The 14548-nt window shown below is 36.3% G+C and overlaps 1 protein-coding gene across 4 annotated transcripts in view; it reads left to right on the top strand.

Moving 5' to 3' along the window:
- The window catches only part of LOC138333161 (adhesion G-protein coupled receptor V1-like), a 128907-nt gene that overhangs the window by 79351 nt on the left and 35008 nt on the right, over positions 1–14548 (top strand). For all 4 annotated transcript variants that reach the window (XM_069281344.1, XM_069281343.1, XM_069281341.1 and 1 more), the window contains 6 exons: positions 5532–5707; positions 6021–6296; positions 6704–6856; positions 8252–8472; positions 8760–8919; positions 10464–10626. In XM_069281344.1, the coding sequence (XP_069137445.1) occupies positions 5532–5707; positions 6021–6296; positions 6704–6856; positions 8252–8472; positions 8760–8919; positions 10464–10626 (1149 nt within the window). The remainder of the gene's footprint in view (positions 1–5531; positions 5708–6020; positions 6297–6703; positions 6857–8251; positions 8473–8759; positions 8920–10463; positions 10627–14548) is intronic.

Genomic DNA, 14548 nt, shown 5'->3' with positions numbered 1-14548 from the left:
CAGAAGAGATATTTCCACGAAACTTCATAGACACATTTGTCTTATGGTCTAGTTGTGCCTTTTGCTATTTTAAAGTTTTCACTTTTTGTACTTTTTTCTGTAACCATGGAAACATTGCTGAAAATGGCAGATTTTTGTGTAAGAATCGTTTCCGGAGCACAACTCTAAAACCAGCAGAGATATTTCCATGAAACTTCATAGACACATTGTTCTTATGGTCTAGTAGTGCCTTTTGCTATTTTTAGGTTTTCACTTTTTGTGCTTTTTTCTGTAACCATAGAAACATTGCTGAAAATATCATATTTTTGTAGCAGGTTCATTTCTGGAGCATAACTCTAAAACCAGCAGAGATATTTCCACGAAACTTCATAGACACTTTCTTTTTATGGTCTAGTAGTACCTTTTGCTATTTTCATTTTTTGCACTTTTTCCGTTACCATGGAAACATTGCTGAAAATATCATGGTAAATGGTAAATGTTACTTTGCAAAACTCCACCCATCTTTGTGTATATAGTCTAATATAAATTAATGTCAAGGCTGTATACCTGATTCAAAAATTGCAGCCCCACTCTACTTGAATTATACTCCATCTTTCTTTAGCTCAACTTCCTTTTTCCTGTTGTTTTTTCATACACATAAGTCTCTACAATCAAACTTACTTCAGCTTTGATATCTCCATTGGCGGGGGATCTGAATGACTATGTCCTTGTTTCTTTTTTTTTCAGTTTTCGTTTTGTTTAAAAACTCCTGACTGTTAAAAATCTAAAATCAACACAAACATGTCAAATTAACATAATTATCACTTTGACCTTTGTTGATGTAAGTGATCAATGTTTAAGTTTTTGCTACTATAGTTAAATCATTATGTAGAATCGTAGATAAAGTAAACAAAATAGGTATGTTGTGACAAGTGGCATGTATAGGTCAGGTAACTCTCACTTTAAAGTTGTGATGGAGTTTGATTTATTTCTGATTGAAGGCATGATAAAAATAGATTTAAAATCGTGATTTGGGTCAGCTGTTACTATCACAACAGTTAGTGTTTTAAATGTATCCAGTTAAGAGCTAAATTCTACGTCATAACAAAATAGAAATAGATGTAAATGTGTAATGATATGGTCTATTGACTGCTGAGAATTTTATTGTTTACCTGTATATATTTCACCTACTGAAATTGTGATTTACCTGTGAGACCTCTGTAGTTTCTACCCACCTGTAGTAACCCACACACTTCCTTGTACATTGAAATTGAGACAGGGATTTCCGGATGAAAATAAAATATGTAGATAGTATTGGTGTCATGATTTGCTTTAGGGAAAGGTTGAAGCATGTTAGAAGTGTTGGTGTTAAGACCTGTCATTATTTTGATACCCATATTGTATGCTGATTTGTAATGTAAAAAAGTTGTTTTGATGCTTAAATTACAATCATCTCTGTATATCATAATGATTTCACTTATGTAATGTAGATCTAACAATATATTACTAAGTTTGGTCAATGAATTAAGTTAACAGTCATTTCAGAGGAATTCCTGTGGATCAGTAGAACAGAAGAGGAGAAAATGTTGTGGCCAGAACATGGCTCAAACATGGGTCCTCCGAACACTAGCCAGATTGCTCTACTAATTTAGCTACCTGGTTGACGATGCTCAACTTGTTCAGTCCTACCACATCTGTATGAAATAATTGAACTTTATCATTGCTATAGAACATCCTAAATAAGAAAAGAAAAAAAAATGTTAAAGTAGTATTTTGAAAAATTTACAGGCAAATAGTATTTTGTAACACTGATTTACACCAACAGTCATCAAGATGACAGTACTCTAAGCTATTACTTAATTTCATGCTTTTTCGCATAATGACTTTTTCACAGATACATAATTTCAAAGTTGAGACCTCTACTAGTATTTGAAATATTTTCACGATTATAATTGTTCCTAATTTCTCCTAGCCTGCAAATATGTAAAAAAAATATGCAAAATTTAATCACACAACCATATATTAGATATGATTTACAGTACTGTTTTTAGGTCACCTGAGACGAAGACAATTTACATTTTCGACTTCTTCTCCAAAACTGCTAAAGCGATTTCAATGAAATTTTGCACAAACCTTCTAAGGCATAAGACCAATCAAAATTGTGAATTATATGGTCCCCACCATCCAGGGAGCTATGGGAGGGGCCAAAAGGGGTAAAATTGACTAAAATTTCAAAAATCTTCTTCTCCACTCACAGATGTGATGGAATTAAATACTCTTCATAGATAGAAAGGTCCTAAGGTCCTTTACAAAAATTGTGAATTATATGACCATGGGGTCTCACGTTTCCCCCTGAGGAGGGGGTCAAGTTTACTATAGTTTATATAGGGAAAACACATTTATGAGCATGTTTTGCTCAATTTTCATTGGAAACGAGTCAAACTTGGTTAGAATTATTAGCTTGAGATAGCATTTCAATATCATATCCACATTGGTCCTGGCCGACCCCCTGGGGGCAGAGGGGTGGTGCTAAAAAAGGGTCAAATAGGCTAAAACTTCAAAAATCTTCTTCTGAAATTCTGAAAATGGTAGAATCAAATACTTGTCATGAATAGAAAGGTCTGAAGGTCCTTGGCAAAAATTGTGAATTATATGACCCTGGGGTCTCACGTTTCCCGCTGGCGAGGGGGTCAAGTTAACTATAGTTTATATAGGAAAAACACATTTATGAGCATTTTAAGGTCATCTGACCCGAAGGGTCAGGATGACCTATAGTCGTCATGCACTGTCCGTCAGCATCCGCCGTCCGCCGTGCGTAAACTTTTCATTTAAACGACTTCTTCTCAATAACCATAAAGCCCAGAGTACTCATATTTGGCCTGTAGCATGCTGGGATGAAGGGCTACCAAAGTTGTGAAAATAAATGACCTTGACCTACTTTCAAGGTCACAGGGGTCAAATAGGCTGAAATCTTTGAACGACTTCTTCTCAATACCCATAAGGCTCAGAGTACTCATATTTGGTCTGTAGCATGCTGGGATGAAGGGCTACCAAAGTTATGAAAATGAATGACCTTCACCTGCTGTCAAGGTCACAAGGGTCAAATAGGCTAAAATCTTTGAATGACTTCTCTCAATAACCATAAGGCCCAGAGTACTCATATTTGGCTTGTAGTATGCGGGGATGAATGGCTACCAAAGTTGTGAAAATTAATGACCTTGACCAACTTCCAAGGTCACAGGGGTCAAATAGGCTAAAATCTTTGAATGACTTCTTCTAACTAACCAAAAGGTCCAGGGTACTCATATTTGGCCTGTGCCATGCTGGGATGAAGGGTTACCAAAGTTATTGAAATGAATGACCTTGACCAACTATCAAGGTCAGGGGGGTCAAATATTCTAAAATCTTGAATTTTGAACTTCTTCTCAAATTCTGCCAGTGTGATTTAGCTGATACTTGCATGAAATGATCCTTGTCATGGTCGTGACCAACTGTTTTTATATCTTATGTTGATCTGAAAACCAAGATGGACATTACTCCCGCCATCTTGAAAATATAGTTTGAACTTATTCTCAAGTTCTACCAGTGAGATTTTGCTGAAACTTGTCTGAATAATTTTAAGGATACTGACATTGTCCCAACAAAGTGTTGTTATTTGTCGGGTTGACCCGAAAACCAAGATGACCACCAAAGCCGCCATCTTGAAAACACATTTTGAACTTCTTGAAGTTCTACCCATGCAGTTTGACTGAAACTTGCATTAAATGATCCTTACATGGTCATGACCAAGTGTTTTTATTTTTTAACCATGACACCATATCTAATTAATTACCTATACAGCTATTGCCAAGGTAGTCAGATGACCGTTAAGGCTCTTGGGCCTCTTGTTTGCTCAATTTTCATTGGAAATGAGTCAAACTGGGTTAGAATTATTAGCCTGAGATAGCATTTTAATATCATATCCATATTGGTCCAGGCCGACCCCCTGGGGGTAGAGGGGCGGGGCCAAAAGGGGCAAATAGGCTAAAACTTTAAAAATCTTCTTCTTAAATACTGGAAATGGTAGAATCAAATATTCTTCATAGATGGACAGGTCTTAAGGAGTTTCATGAAAATTGTAAATTACATGACCCTTGCGTCTCGGGTTTCCCCCTGGGGAGAGGGTCAAGATTACTATAGTTTATATGAGGAAAACACATTTTTGAGCATTATTTAGTCATTGTAATAGGAAATTAGTCAATTGTAGTCAGAATTATCACTATGTGATGGTCATTGAATCTTATTAAAAAAATGTCCATGACTGATCCCCAGGGGCCTTAGGGGCGGGGGCAAAAATAGGTCAAATAGGCTAAAACTTCAAAAATCTTCTTCTGAAATTTTGGACCCTGGGGTCTCATGTTGCCCCCTGGGGAGGGGGTCAAGTTTACTTTAGTTTATATAGGAAAAACACACTTATGAACATTATTTGCCTATTTTTCATAGGAAATTAGTCAATCTGAGTTAGAATTATTAGCCTGAGATAGCATTTTAACATCATATCCATATTGGTCCTGGCCGAATTTCTTCTGAATTCACAGATTTGATGGAACCAAATAATCTTCATAGATTAAAAAGTCAAATTTATAAGATCACTGACTGACTTCAAGGGCCTGATGGGCCAATACATAGTGTTTATATGCATGTCTTTGTTTCATTCTGTATCTGAACTCAGGTGACCGTTAAGGTCCATGGGCCTCTTGTTTCAAAATACATTTGTTTTGATTGTATGTATTTTGTTGATAGAGATGGACATGTCATCATATATGCAATCAAGGAATTGGCAATTAGCATCTAGCATTACATATAGCCAGACAGAAAGATGTTACTATTAATAAGTTTGTATGTTCAGTACGATATTGATATATTAGAAAATGTTAGCAGGTAAAGTCAAAGCTTCAGGCTATGTTTGAACTTTTAATCTGGAAACTTGAAAGGCAATATAGATAATATTGATTGAAATTCTTTTGATATGGGTATATCAACCTGGTCTAATGATTGTAAAAAAAAAAACACGTCGGGGATCTTCCAGGAAATAATTCTAAAATTAGAAGAGGACAAATTGAGTTTGGTTAACTGGCTAACTATTATTATGATGTTACTTTAGACAGGTTTTTGTTCCCCTATCTAAAATTTTCCACAAATGAGCTTGGTGTAGCTGTTTTCTCTTTTGAATAAGCTAATCTATAAGTTCCTTTCTCATAATTTAAAAGAAGTTAGTTAGATCATGACCATACATCTCATGGCCATACAGATAATGGCCATACATATCATGTATGTTTCGAATTCATTTCAAGGCAATGAACAAAGAAACTAGATTATCTTGCTTTGCTTTTTGTACTGATGCAAAATGGGGGAGAGGAAGGGATGAGGGGCTTATACCCATATCTATTGTGTCGCATCATGCCATGTCCTATCCTGATTTCATGTACAAGTATTATTGTTTATATATTTTCATAAGCATGATTTATGAAACAATTTTACATACATAAATAAATCTGTTTTAAATCTTACAGGTGGTGCTCTATTAGGAGATGCTGTTACTGCTACAATCACCATCCTTAAGTCTGACTATCCTAACGGTAACTTCGGCTTCAGTGGTCAACTGGCAGTGACGATGCCGAACCCTGACCGTCAAATTAACCTCAATTTGACTATACATAGAACAGGAGGGTTGACCGGACAACAGACGGTTGGTGGACGTTAGGGGATGGAAATTTTTTTAATAGCACAATATTGAAACCAAATAAGTCAAAAAGAAAATAATTGATTTTTTATCAAAAGCATTTAATTAATTTTATGGTACATTTATTATGTTTCTGATTTTCAAAAGTTTGAGTCTTCAGTTAAAGCTAGCAGTGATCCTTTAAGCAAATTGTCTTTTTCAGACTTCAGACTTCTTCAGATTTTATGGATTAAAAAGAATGTGAAAAACATTTTCATGTAAAACCAAACTAATATTTCACCACTTTCATAGTAAGATAATGTATTTTTGGTGTTGAAAGGTTTTCTGGCGTATCCTTGGCCCCAATAACCCAGGAAATGTGTTGGTGGAAACCAATGATATAAGTCACAATGAGAATGGACCAGAGACTACCCAGGGTTCCCTGATCTGGGCTGACGCTGAGGGAGGAGAGAAGGCCTTTCAGCTGAGAGTCAAGCCGTACACTAGCTGGGAGATCCAGAAGATTTTTGTCATCGAGATTAATAAGGTCCAGGGTTTCCCGATGACAGTCGGAGATGGAGAGGTTGGACCATCCACTGGCAAAGTCGTTTTAACGGTAAAGTCACTGAATTATTGTAATCATTGATCATTTAAACTTTGAATGAACACAGGCTTGATGTGTACAGCATCTGGGTCTTTATAGTTTTATGGAATCAGTTTAACTTCATTAGTTAAAAGTTTATCAATTATCTTACTGATATCAATATAACCAATTGAAATTGTTAGAGATATCTCAACTCTAACGTGAATTTAACCAAATCCTGTCATTTTAACATTGCAAAATTTTGAGCAAATTGCACAAATTAATTTTAATCAAAGTTATTCTGAAACTCTTATGTGAGCTCACCTTGCGCTCATTTTCTCCAGGAACCTCCATTTCAAAGTTGAATAAGTTGCTATATGTACGAGGTACATCTTTATGACCGAACACACTTTACAGAGAATATTCCGATATACTTACAGATTGAGAAGTTTGGAGACCCCAATGGTATCATCCAGTTTGAGGGTGTAGCCAAATCAGAACAGATAGTGGACGAGCCAGAGGGGACTGGCTTGTTAGATCTCCGTTTTCCTGTCAGTCGCCTTGGTGACACAGGCACTGTTGGTAGTATACAGGTAAGGATGGGACTGGCTTGTTAGATCTCCGTTTTCCTGTCAGTCACCTTGGCAACACAGGCACTGTTGGTAGTATACAGGTAAGGATGGGATTGGCTTGTTAGATCTCCGTTTTCCTGTCAGTCACCTTGGCAACACAGACACTGTTGGTAGTATACAGGTAAGGAGGGGACTGGCTTGTTAGATCTCCATTTTCCTGTCAGTCACCTTGGCAACACAGACACTGTTGGTAGTATACAGGTAAGGATGAGACTGGCTTGTTAGATCTCCGTTTTCCTGTCAGTCGCCTTGGTGACACAGGCACTGTTGGTAGTATACAGGTAAGGAGGGGACTGGCTTGTTAGATCTCCATTTTCCTGTCAGTCACCTTGGTGACACAGGGACTGTTGGTAGTATACAGGTAAGGAGGGGACTGGCTTGTTAGATCTCCATTTTCCTGTCAGTCACCTTGGTGACACAGGGACTGTTGGTAGTATACAGGTAAGGAGGGGACTGGCTTGTTAGATCTCCATTTTCCTGTCAGTCACCTTGGTGACACAGGCACTGTTGGTAGTATACAGGTAAGGAGGGGACTGGCTTGTTAGATCTCCAATGTCCTGTCAGTCGCCTTGGCGACACAGACACTGTTGGTAGTACACAGGTAAGGAGGGGGCTCGGTTGTTAGATCTCCATTTTCCTGTCAGTCACCTTGGTGACACAGGCACTGTTGGTAGTATACAGGTAAGGAGGGGACTGGCTTGTTAGATCTCCATTTTCCTGTCAGTCACCTTGGTGACACAGGGACTGTTGGTAGTATACAGGTAAGGAGGGGACTGGCTTGTTAGATCTCCATTTTCCTGTCAGTCACCTTGGTGACACAGGGACTGTTGGTAGTATACAGGTAAGGAGGGGACTGGCTTGTTAGATCTCCAATTTCCTGTCAGTCGCCTTGGCGACACAGACACTGTTGGTAGTACACAGGTAAGGAGGGGGCTCGGTTGTTAGATCTCCATTTTCCTGTCAGTCACCTTGGTGACACAGGGACTGTTGGTAGTATACAGGTAAGGAGGGGACTGGCTTGTTAGATCTCCAATTTCCTGTCAGTCACCTTGGCGACACAGACACTGTTGGTAGTACACAGGTAAGGAGGGGGCTCGGTTGTTAGGTCTCCATTTTCTTGTCAGTCGCCTTGGTGACACAGGCACTGTTGGTAGTATACAGGTAAGGAGGGGACTGGCTTGTTAGATCTCCAATGTCCTGTCAGTCGCCTTGGCGACACAGGCACTGTTGGTAGTATACAGGTAAACAACATTATGACAGATGCTTCCTCATTATACAATCTTAAGATGTTGTATTTACTTGGTCAATTTGTTTAGCTATAAAAAATGTGTTCAGTTAGTTTATTTCATTTTGCAGGTATTTTGGGATATAACAGGACCTTTGGATGATACAGCTGACTTCCAGCCACGGAATGGTTCTATTGTGATAGAAGACGGACAGCGAGACTCGGCAATCAGCATACAAGTCCTGCCTGACGATATCCCAGAACTCACAGAGAGATACAAACTATCCCTCAAATCTGTAGAGGGTGGCGCTGAAATAGCGAACTCAAACAATGTGTCATTCTTTAATATAAGGTACATCATTTATATTCAGTTTTCTGAAAATGAATGTTGTGTTTTTCATTGATTAAGATTATAATGATTTATGTGTTTTTCTGTAGATTAATTTCTTGATGTTTTGGTTAATGAAGTTTTTTGTGGTTGATAAATTTAAGTATTGCATTTGAACATATGAAGTTGGTATGTGTATAGATGAAGTTTGAGTTGGTCTATTGATTTTTTAATGGATGAAGTTGTAATTTTATTGAGGAAATTGGTATTTTAATTGATCAATTGATATTTTAATTAATAATTATTTTTAGGTTTAACGACAATCCCCATGGCCTGTTTGGTGTGGCACAGAGTGACCAGACCGTTGTGGTCAACCCTGCTGACCTAAGTCGCTTGGTCAGACTTAACTTCACACGATACGCTGGCACCTTCGGAAATGTTATACTAACCTTCCAGATCAAATATGATTTGGTAAGCATTACTCAGATTTTGCAGTTTACCTGAATGTACATTGTATTACCATTCAAAGATTTAATAAAAAAAAATGTGGCCTGTTATTAAATTACTATTTGCTATAATAAAAATTTCAGAAACAAAAGAAACCAGAACTGGTGTGGGAAAACAAAACTAAGTGGTACTTTGGACACTGTTTCTAAGCAGATTAAAGTTGATAATATTTGGCACCACTAGTGGCTGAGGGAGCCAATGGATGACTGAATGATTAGGTGTTTGACATTGAACTGTAACTGCCATAACTTTGTGCAAATTGTTCTGTAATTTTGACTCGCATCTATTACCAAACCCTGCCGGGCATTATCATCAAATGATAAAAGGGGCAACAGTAACAAAGTGATTAAGTTGTCTCGACATATTACCACTAGCCCTCCACCTATGGGTCACAAGTTTGAATCCCATGTGGGGCAGTTGCTATAGGTACTGATCACTGGTCAGTGGTTTTTCTCCGGTTACTCCGGCTTTCTTCCACCTCCTATAACTAGCTCATTCTTAAATGACCCTAGCTGTTAAAAGTACATTACATTGGTAACAAAACTCGTTAGACTATTATGGCCTATGGGCCTTTTATTTCACCTGCTTCATTGTTTTGTTGTGACCACCTTTGACCCCACTCAAAGGAATATTTGGAGTTTTATAGTAAAACAGTTATATTGATATATAGTGTTGATCTAAAAACTTTAAAGGTATTCACTGAGTAGTGTTTTCAGGTGTGCTTATGTATTCCAATAATAAGATACCTGTTTGTTCCTTGTCATTAATGAGAGGCAATAGAAAATATTTATGGCTCTCTAAATTTCTGATTAGATACAGCTTTTTATTCTGAAATCCAAATGTATCAGATGATCTTTGAACTTCAATTAGTAAATTTGTATCATTTATATAACTTTAACGGCAACACTCACTCGATAATTTACAGGTACATTCTGTACTTTTATACACTGTATCAAATATCTTTTAATATGCATGTGTCTATGATGTGTAGCCGTCATTAAAAGTTCAGTTTATCTTTGTATAGACTATGATTTAAAATTGAAAATTAGTCAAATTAGTTAAATCATTTATTAAAATGGAGGTTTGATATCAGGTCAAACATAAGGTTTAAATTACTAGAAGGTTAAAGTTATATTAGTAAAAAGGATTTAACGTTAACGTTCATATCACTTTACTAATATTATGTCCAATATAGGTCCCTGTTCTGTCTTCTAAAGCACTTGTTTCTGGACCTTCATTATTGTACCTTTTATTTATGTAGGGAAGGTTAGTTATAATGGCACCAAAAATAGGTCACTGTGACCTGTCTTCGTCTGCATAATAGAATAATTTTTCAGTCTTGATTGTGTCATCCCTATGTCATACTTCAATCAAGAAATCCTCTAGTTGGAACAAGTCAAATGGAAAAAGCATGCCACTGCAACATGACCTATCTTTTGACCCTTGAACTACATTTAGAATTGTACACCAATGAGAGAGTTTAATTTGGAGACTGGTTTTGTTTTAAGCTACAGACTGGTATACTGTTGTCTCAGAGTGGTGGCACCGTCTCGTTTGATGAAGGACAGTCACAAGTTGTCACAGATATCCCGCTCACCGGCGATGGATTCCTTGAGATGGACTCAAGTTTCACTGTGACACTGACTGAAGTACGACTATCGGGATCGGCAGGTTGGTATTACATATTTATCAATGTTACTTATGATTAATCATGTGACAGGTTGGCCTGTTGTCTGACTAAGTAAGAAAGCAAGGTTTGGTTTGTTTGGGTGTGTGTTTCAGTAGGACAGCACTATAAAATACATGTTACTCAACATGAATATAGAGTCTTTCAAAGTTCTCCCACTCATTTCATGCAATGACCTTGTTTATTTTGTTGGTTTTGACTGACCAGTTTTACTATTTTTATATAAATCTAAGTCAAATACTATTGACAATGGTTTTCCATGGTCACTTTGACTTGGAATTGACGAGGTTTGAATGTACATTAACATTTCCTTGTTAACTTGAGTAAATATAAACCGAGCTTAATGAAACTTTGTATGTAGACTAACATTGGAAGATCTCAAACGAGTGTTAAAATCAGCTTGATTCGACAGTAATTTGCAATAGCTTTATAGCGCTATATAATAGTATTTCAAATTTAAATTCACAATTTTTTTCTGTCATTAATTAAAAGAAAAAGTCATGATTTGCGTCATAAAGATCATGAGTGCAAATTGTATATGGGAATTTTTAGAGGAAATCCCGCTCAGCTATATCAGGTTACGAACCACATGTACCTGTTACTACCAGACCTCTGACATGAGTACTGCTATTATAGCCTTCAGACGATTATATTTAATGTGTTGAAATACAATGCTCTGAAGATCCATTAATGAAGTACACCCATCCCACTTTTGGTATGAAATATATGCCACTAGTTTTGATTTAATCACACAAGAATGGGATCTACCACTTAATCTGGGTAAACAAAAGAATAGGTGTTAATAAAAAGGATTTTGATAAAGGATGATCACAGAAATGGTATTGAAATTTTATTTCAAAGTTATTTAATCAGTTACTTAATAAATAACTATACCCACTTCAGTTTACATTTGTAGAGGGGATTCTGGAATCACATTTGCCTGCCTGGCCATCTTTCCATTGCACTTGTATTGATGTCATCAGATATTTAATTATGCATCGCTATAGATATGATTTAGGGTAGATGTATTCATAGAGATATAAAAAGTATTGTATTTGAAGCAGGACCTGGGTGTATCCCGAATGATCACTTACAGATACCCGACACCTAAAAACCTATACCACCTGATCACATTGTAAGGCTTGAGACCTATATCTAGGATGTGGTCGACCCTGACATCTTTAAACCTATTACTTCCATCACCAAGGTGTTGTATGTTCAGGATGTGATTCACTGGTCACGTCAACACCATACAATAAACGTCAACACCATACAATAAACGTCAACACCATACAATAAACGTCAACACCATACAATAAACATCAACACCATACATAAACGTCAACACCATACAATAAACGTCAACACCATACATAAACGTCAACACCATACAATAAACGTCAACACCATACAATAAACGTCAACACCATACATAAACGTCAACACCATACAATAAACGTCAACACCATACAATAAACGTCAGCACCATACATAAACGTCTTCACAAGTAACTAGTGCATGAGTACGAACTTGTGACCATGGAGATATTTTCTGTAGTAGAATAACGATGATCAAATATTTACAGATTACAATATTATATAGTATACCTTCTTATAAAACTAACTTTTAATTTCCATGTCTCAATACCATGTTGGAAACAGTTCATCTGGTTAGTCCCAACACCTCAGTAAGAATTTTGACTATTGACTGATAAGGCATGAAACATTGGTAAAACAGTTCACTGATAGTATTGAAACAGGGTGTCACTCCTTTCTTTAATCAATTGAATCTTGATCACTTAATGAAAGGGTCATTTTTATGTGAACTTCTAGGAAATGACTCCTGAGAAAATATCCCATTACTTTATTTTTTTTAGATCAAGTATTTTACCTGTATGTGTACAGCAGTATACAAGTTTAGTCACTAATTTATAGAATGACCTATCATTATAATATTTTCATAATTTGATTCTAAGACTTGCAAGAAAGAAACAGAATTAATAGAATAGTGTAAGAATAAAAAAGAAAAATGTTTACATAAACAAATACTTAGAAATGATGTTTCGATCCATTCAAAGAAACTGATATTGTGTGTGATATAGACGATGAAATCAGACACAAACAACATAACCAGATGGTTCACTATGGCTGACTGCATCTGCTATTACTGGTACAATAAATTGCAGTTTTTCTACAAAATTGTAAAAGTAAGCAACAATAAAACACTCACAAAAACTCTTTAATTCATGTTCGTCATCAGAAATGCGTCAGAAAGTGAATTAACAAAAAAAGTTAAGTTGACAGAATATCATTCTGCAGATGTGTCGTGTTGATCTATAGTATTTATATGGGTAGGACTGTGAGGGGAAGTGTTGATACAATACACCTATCTATTTGTTTATCAGTCTCGGCATGTTTGGTTTTGTCACAGCTGGTAATACAATTTGATAGGCAATACTGATCTAGGTAAATATCATATCAATAAATATATCGTCAAACACGATTATGATTTATGCTTTAGTAATGATGCTTATTAGAACATGCTTTAATTAGCCTATAATCATCTTTTTTTTTGCTTGATATCCTATGTCACAGATGTTTAAACGTAAATTTATTTTATGAACATTTGACAAATTTGTGATTCCATTTAGCTAGTTATTTTTGTAGGGATGATATTTTTTGTTATTTCGATGACATTTCGTTGAGCGCGACAATTATGTTCAATAAGTATTGAGAAATATTGGAATTGACAAAAATCTTTAAAAAAATGCTATTATAATTGAGTTTTTTTGTTTAATTGAATTTGCGATAATAGTTAATATATGGTATCAAATAAAAGTTTTACAATATTAGTGAGCTATATTGCATCACTTTCTTGCTAATTGCCCTGAAGTTACTTGATGTTTTATAAACTTACTTAACAATGTGATCATTTTAATACAAATTCAGTGTTATGTATATTGATACTACTGAACAATGCTTGAGTGATACAATGATTTAGAAAATGATGTTGAATTTTATATACAGAGTTGTGGCCCTTAGAATGAATTAAAAGATGTTGGCTTAGACAAATGTACTTTAGTGATTCTGAACAATGTTTGAGTGATGGCAATCGGAGAAATCGGAGATTATAAGGTTAGACCATATACATATACAGAGTTATAGCCCTTTGATTTAATAAAAGTTTACAGAGGCTCATTAAAAGTTTAAAATTGAATCAGTCCCTTAAAGCCATTACAGTTAGCTTGAGGAAGACTTGTGTGACTGTGAGTATATACCTAACATGTTTCTGACACGTAACTGACATTCTAATAATAATAGGAGGAAGCGGTATTGCTATAATCTCAACCGAATGTATTTACAGAGTTGTGGCACTTTGATTAAATCATAGATTATAAACGTTCACTAAAGGTTTCAAGTATAAGCAATTACTTTAAAGCCATATTATTTTTCTCTGCTTTCACCGAAACAGTGGATATTAATTTGGGTCTGTCCATCCTTCTGTCTGTCTGTAACGCTTGATTTTCGTGCAATAACTGCCACAAATCTTAAGTGATTTTTAGCTCACCTGGTCCTAAGGACCAAGAAGAGCTTATGGGATACCGCAGCGTCTGGCGTCCGGCATCTGGCGTCCGTCGTCCGTCAACAATCGACTTCTTCTCCATAACCTCTGGTCGGATTTCAACAAAATTTGACTGGTAGCATCCTTATGGGCTAGTAACTGAAAATTGTACAAATGATGGGGCTGACCCCCCAGGGGCCTGAGGGGCAGGCCCAATGGGGTCAATTTGGCTATTTCTATATAAACAACTTCTTCTCTGAAACTAAGCATGAGATAGCACTCATAATGCAATGGTAGCATTGTTATAGGGTGGGGATTCAAAATTGTACAAATGATAGGGCTGAC

The sequence above is a fragment of the Argopecten irradians genome, chromosome 10, assembly GCF_041381155.1.
Source record: "Argopecten irradians isolate NY chromosome 10, Ai_NY, whole genome shotgun sequence".
NCBI classification, from domain to species: Eukaryota; Metazoa; Mollusca; class Bivalvia; order Pectinida; family Pectinidae; genus Argopecten; species Argopecten irradians.
This window is presented reverse-complemented; position numbering and strand designations above follow the sequence as displayed.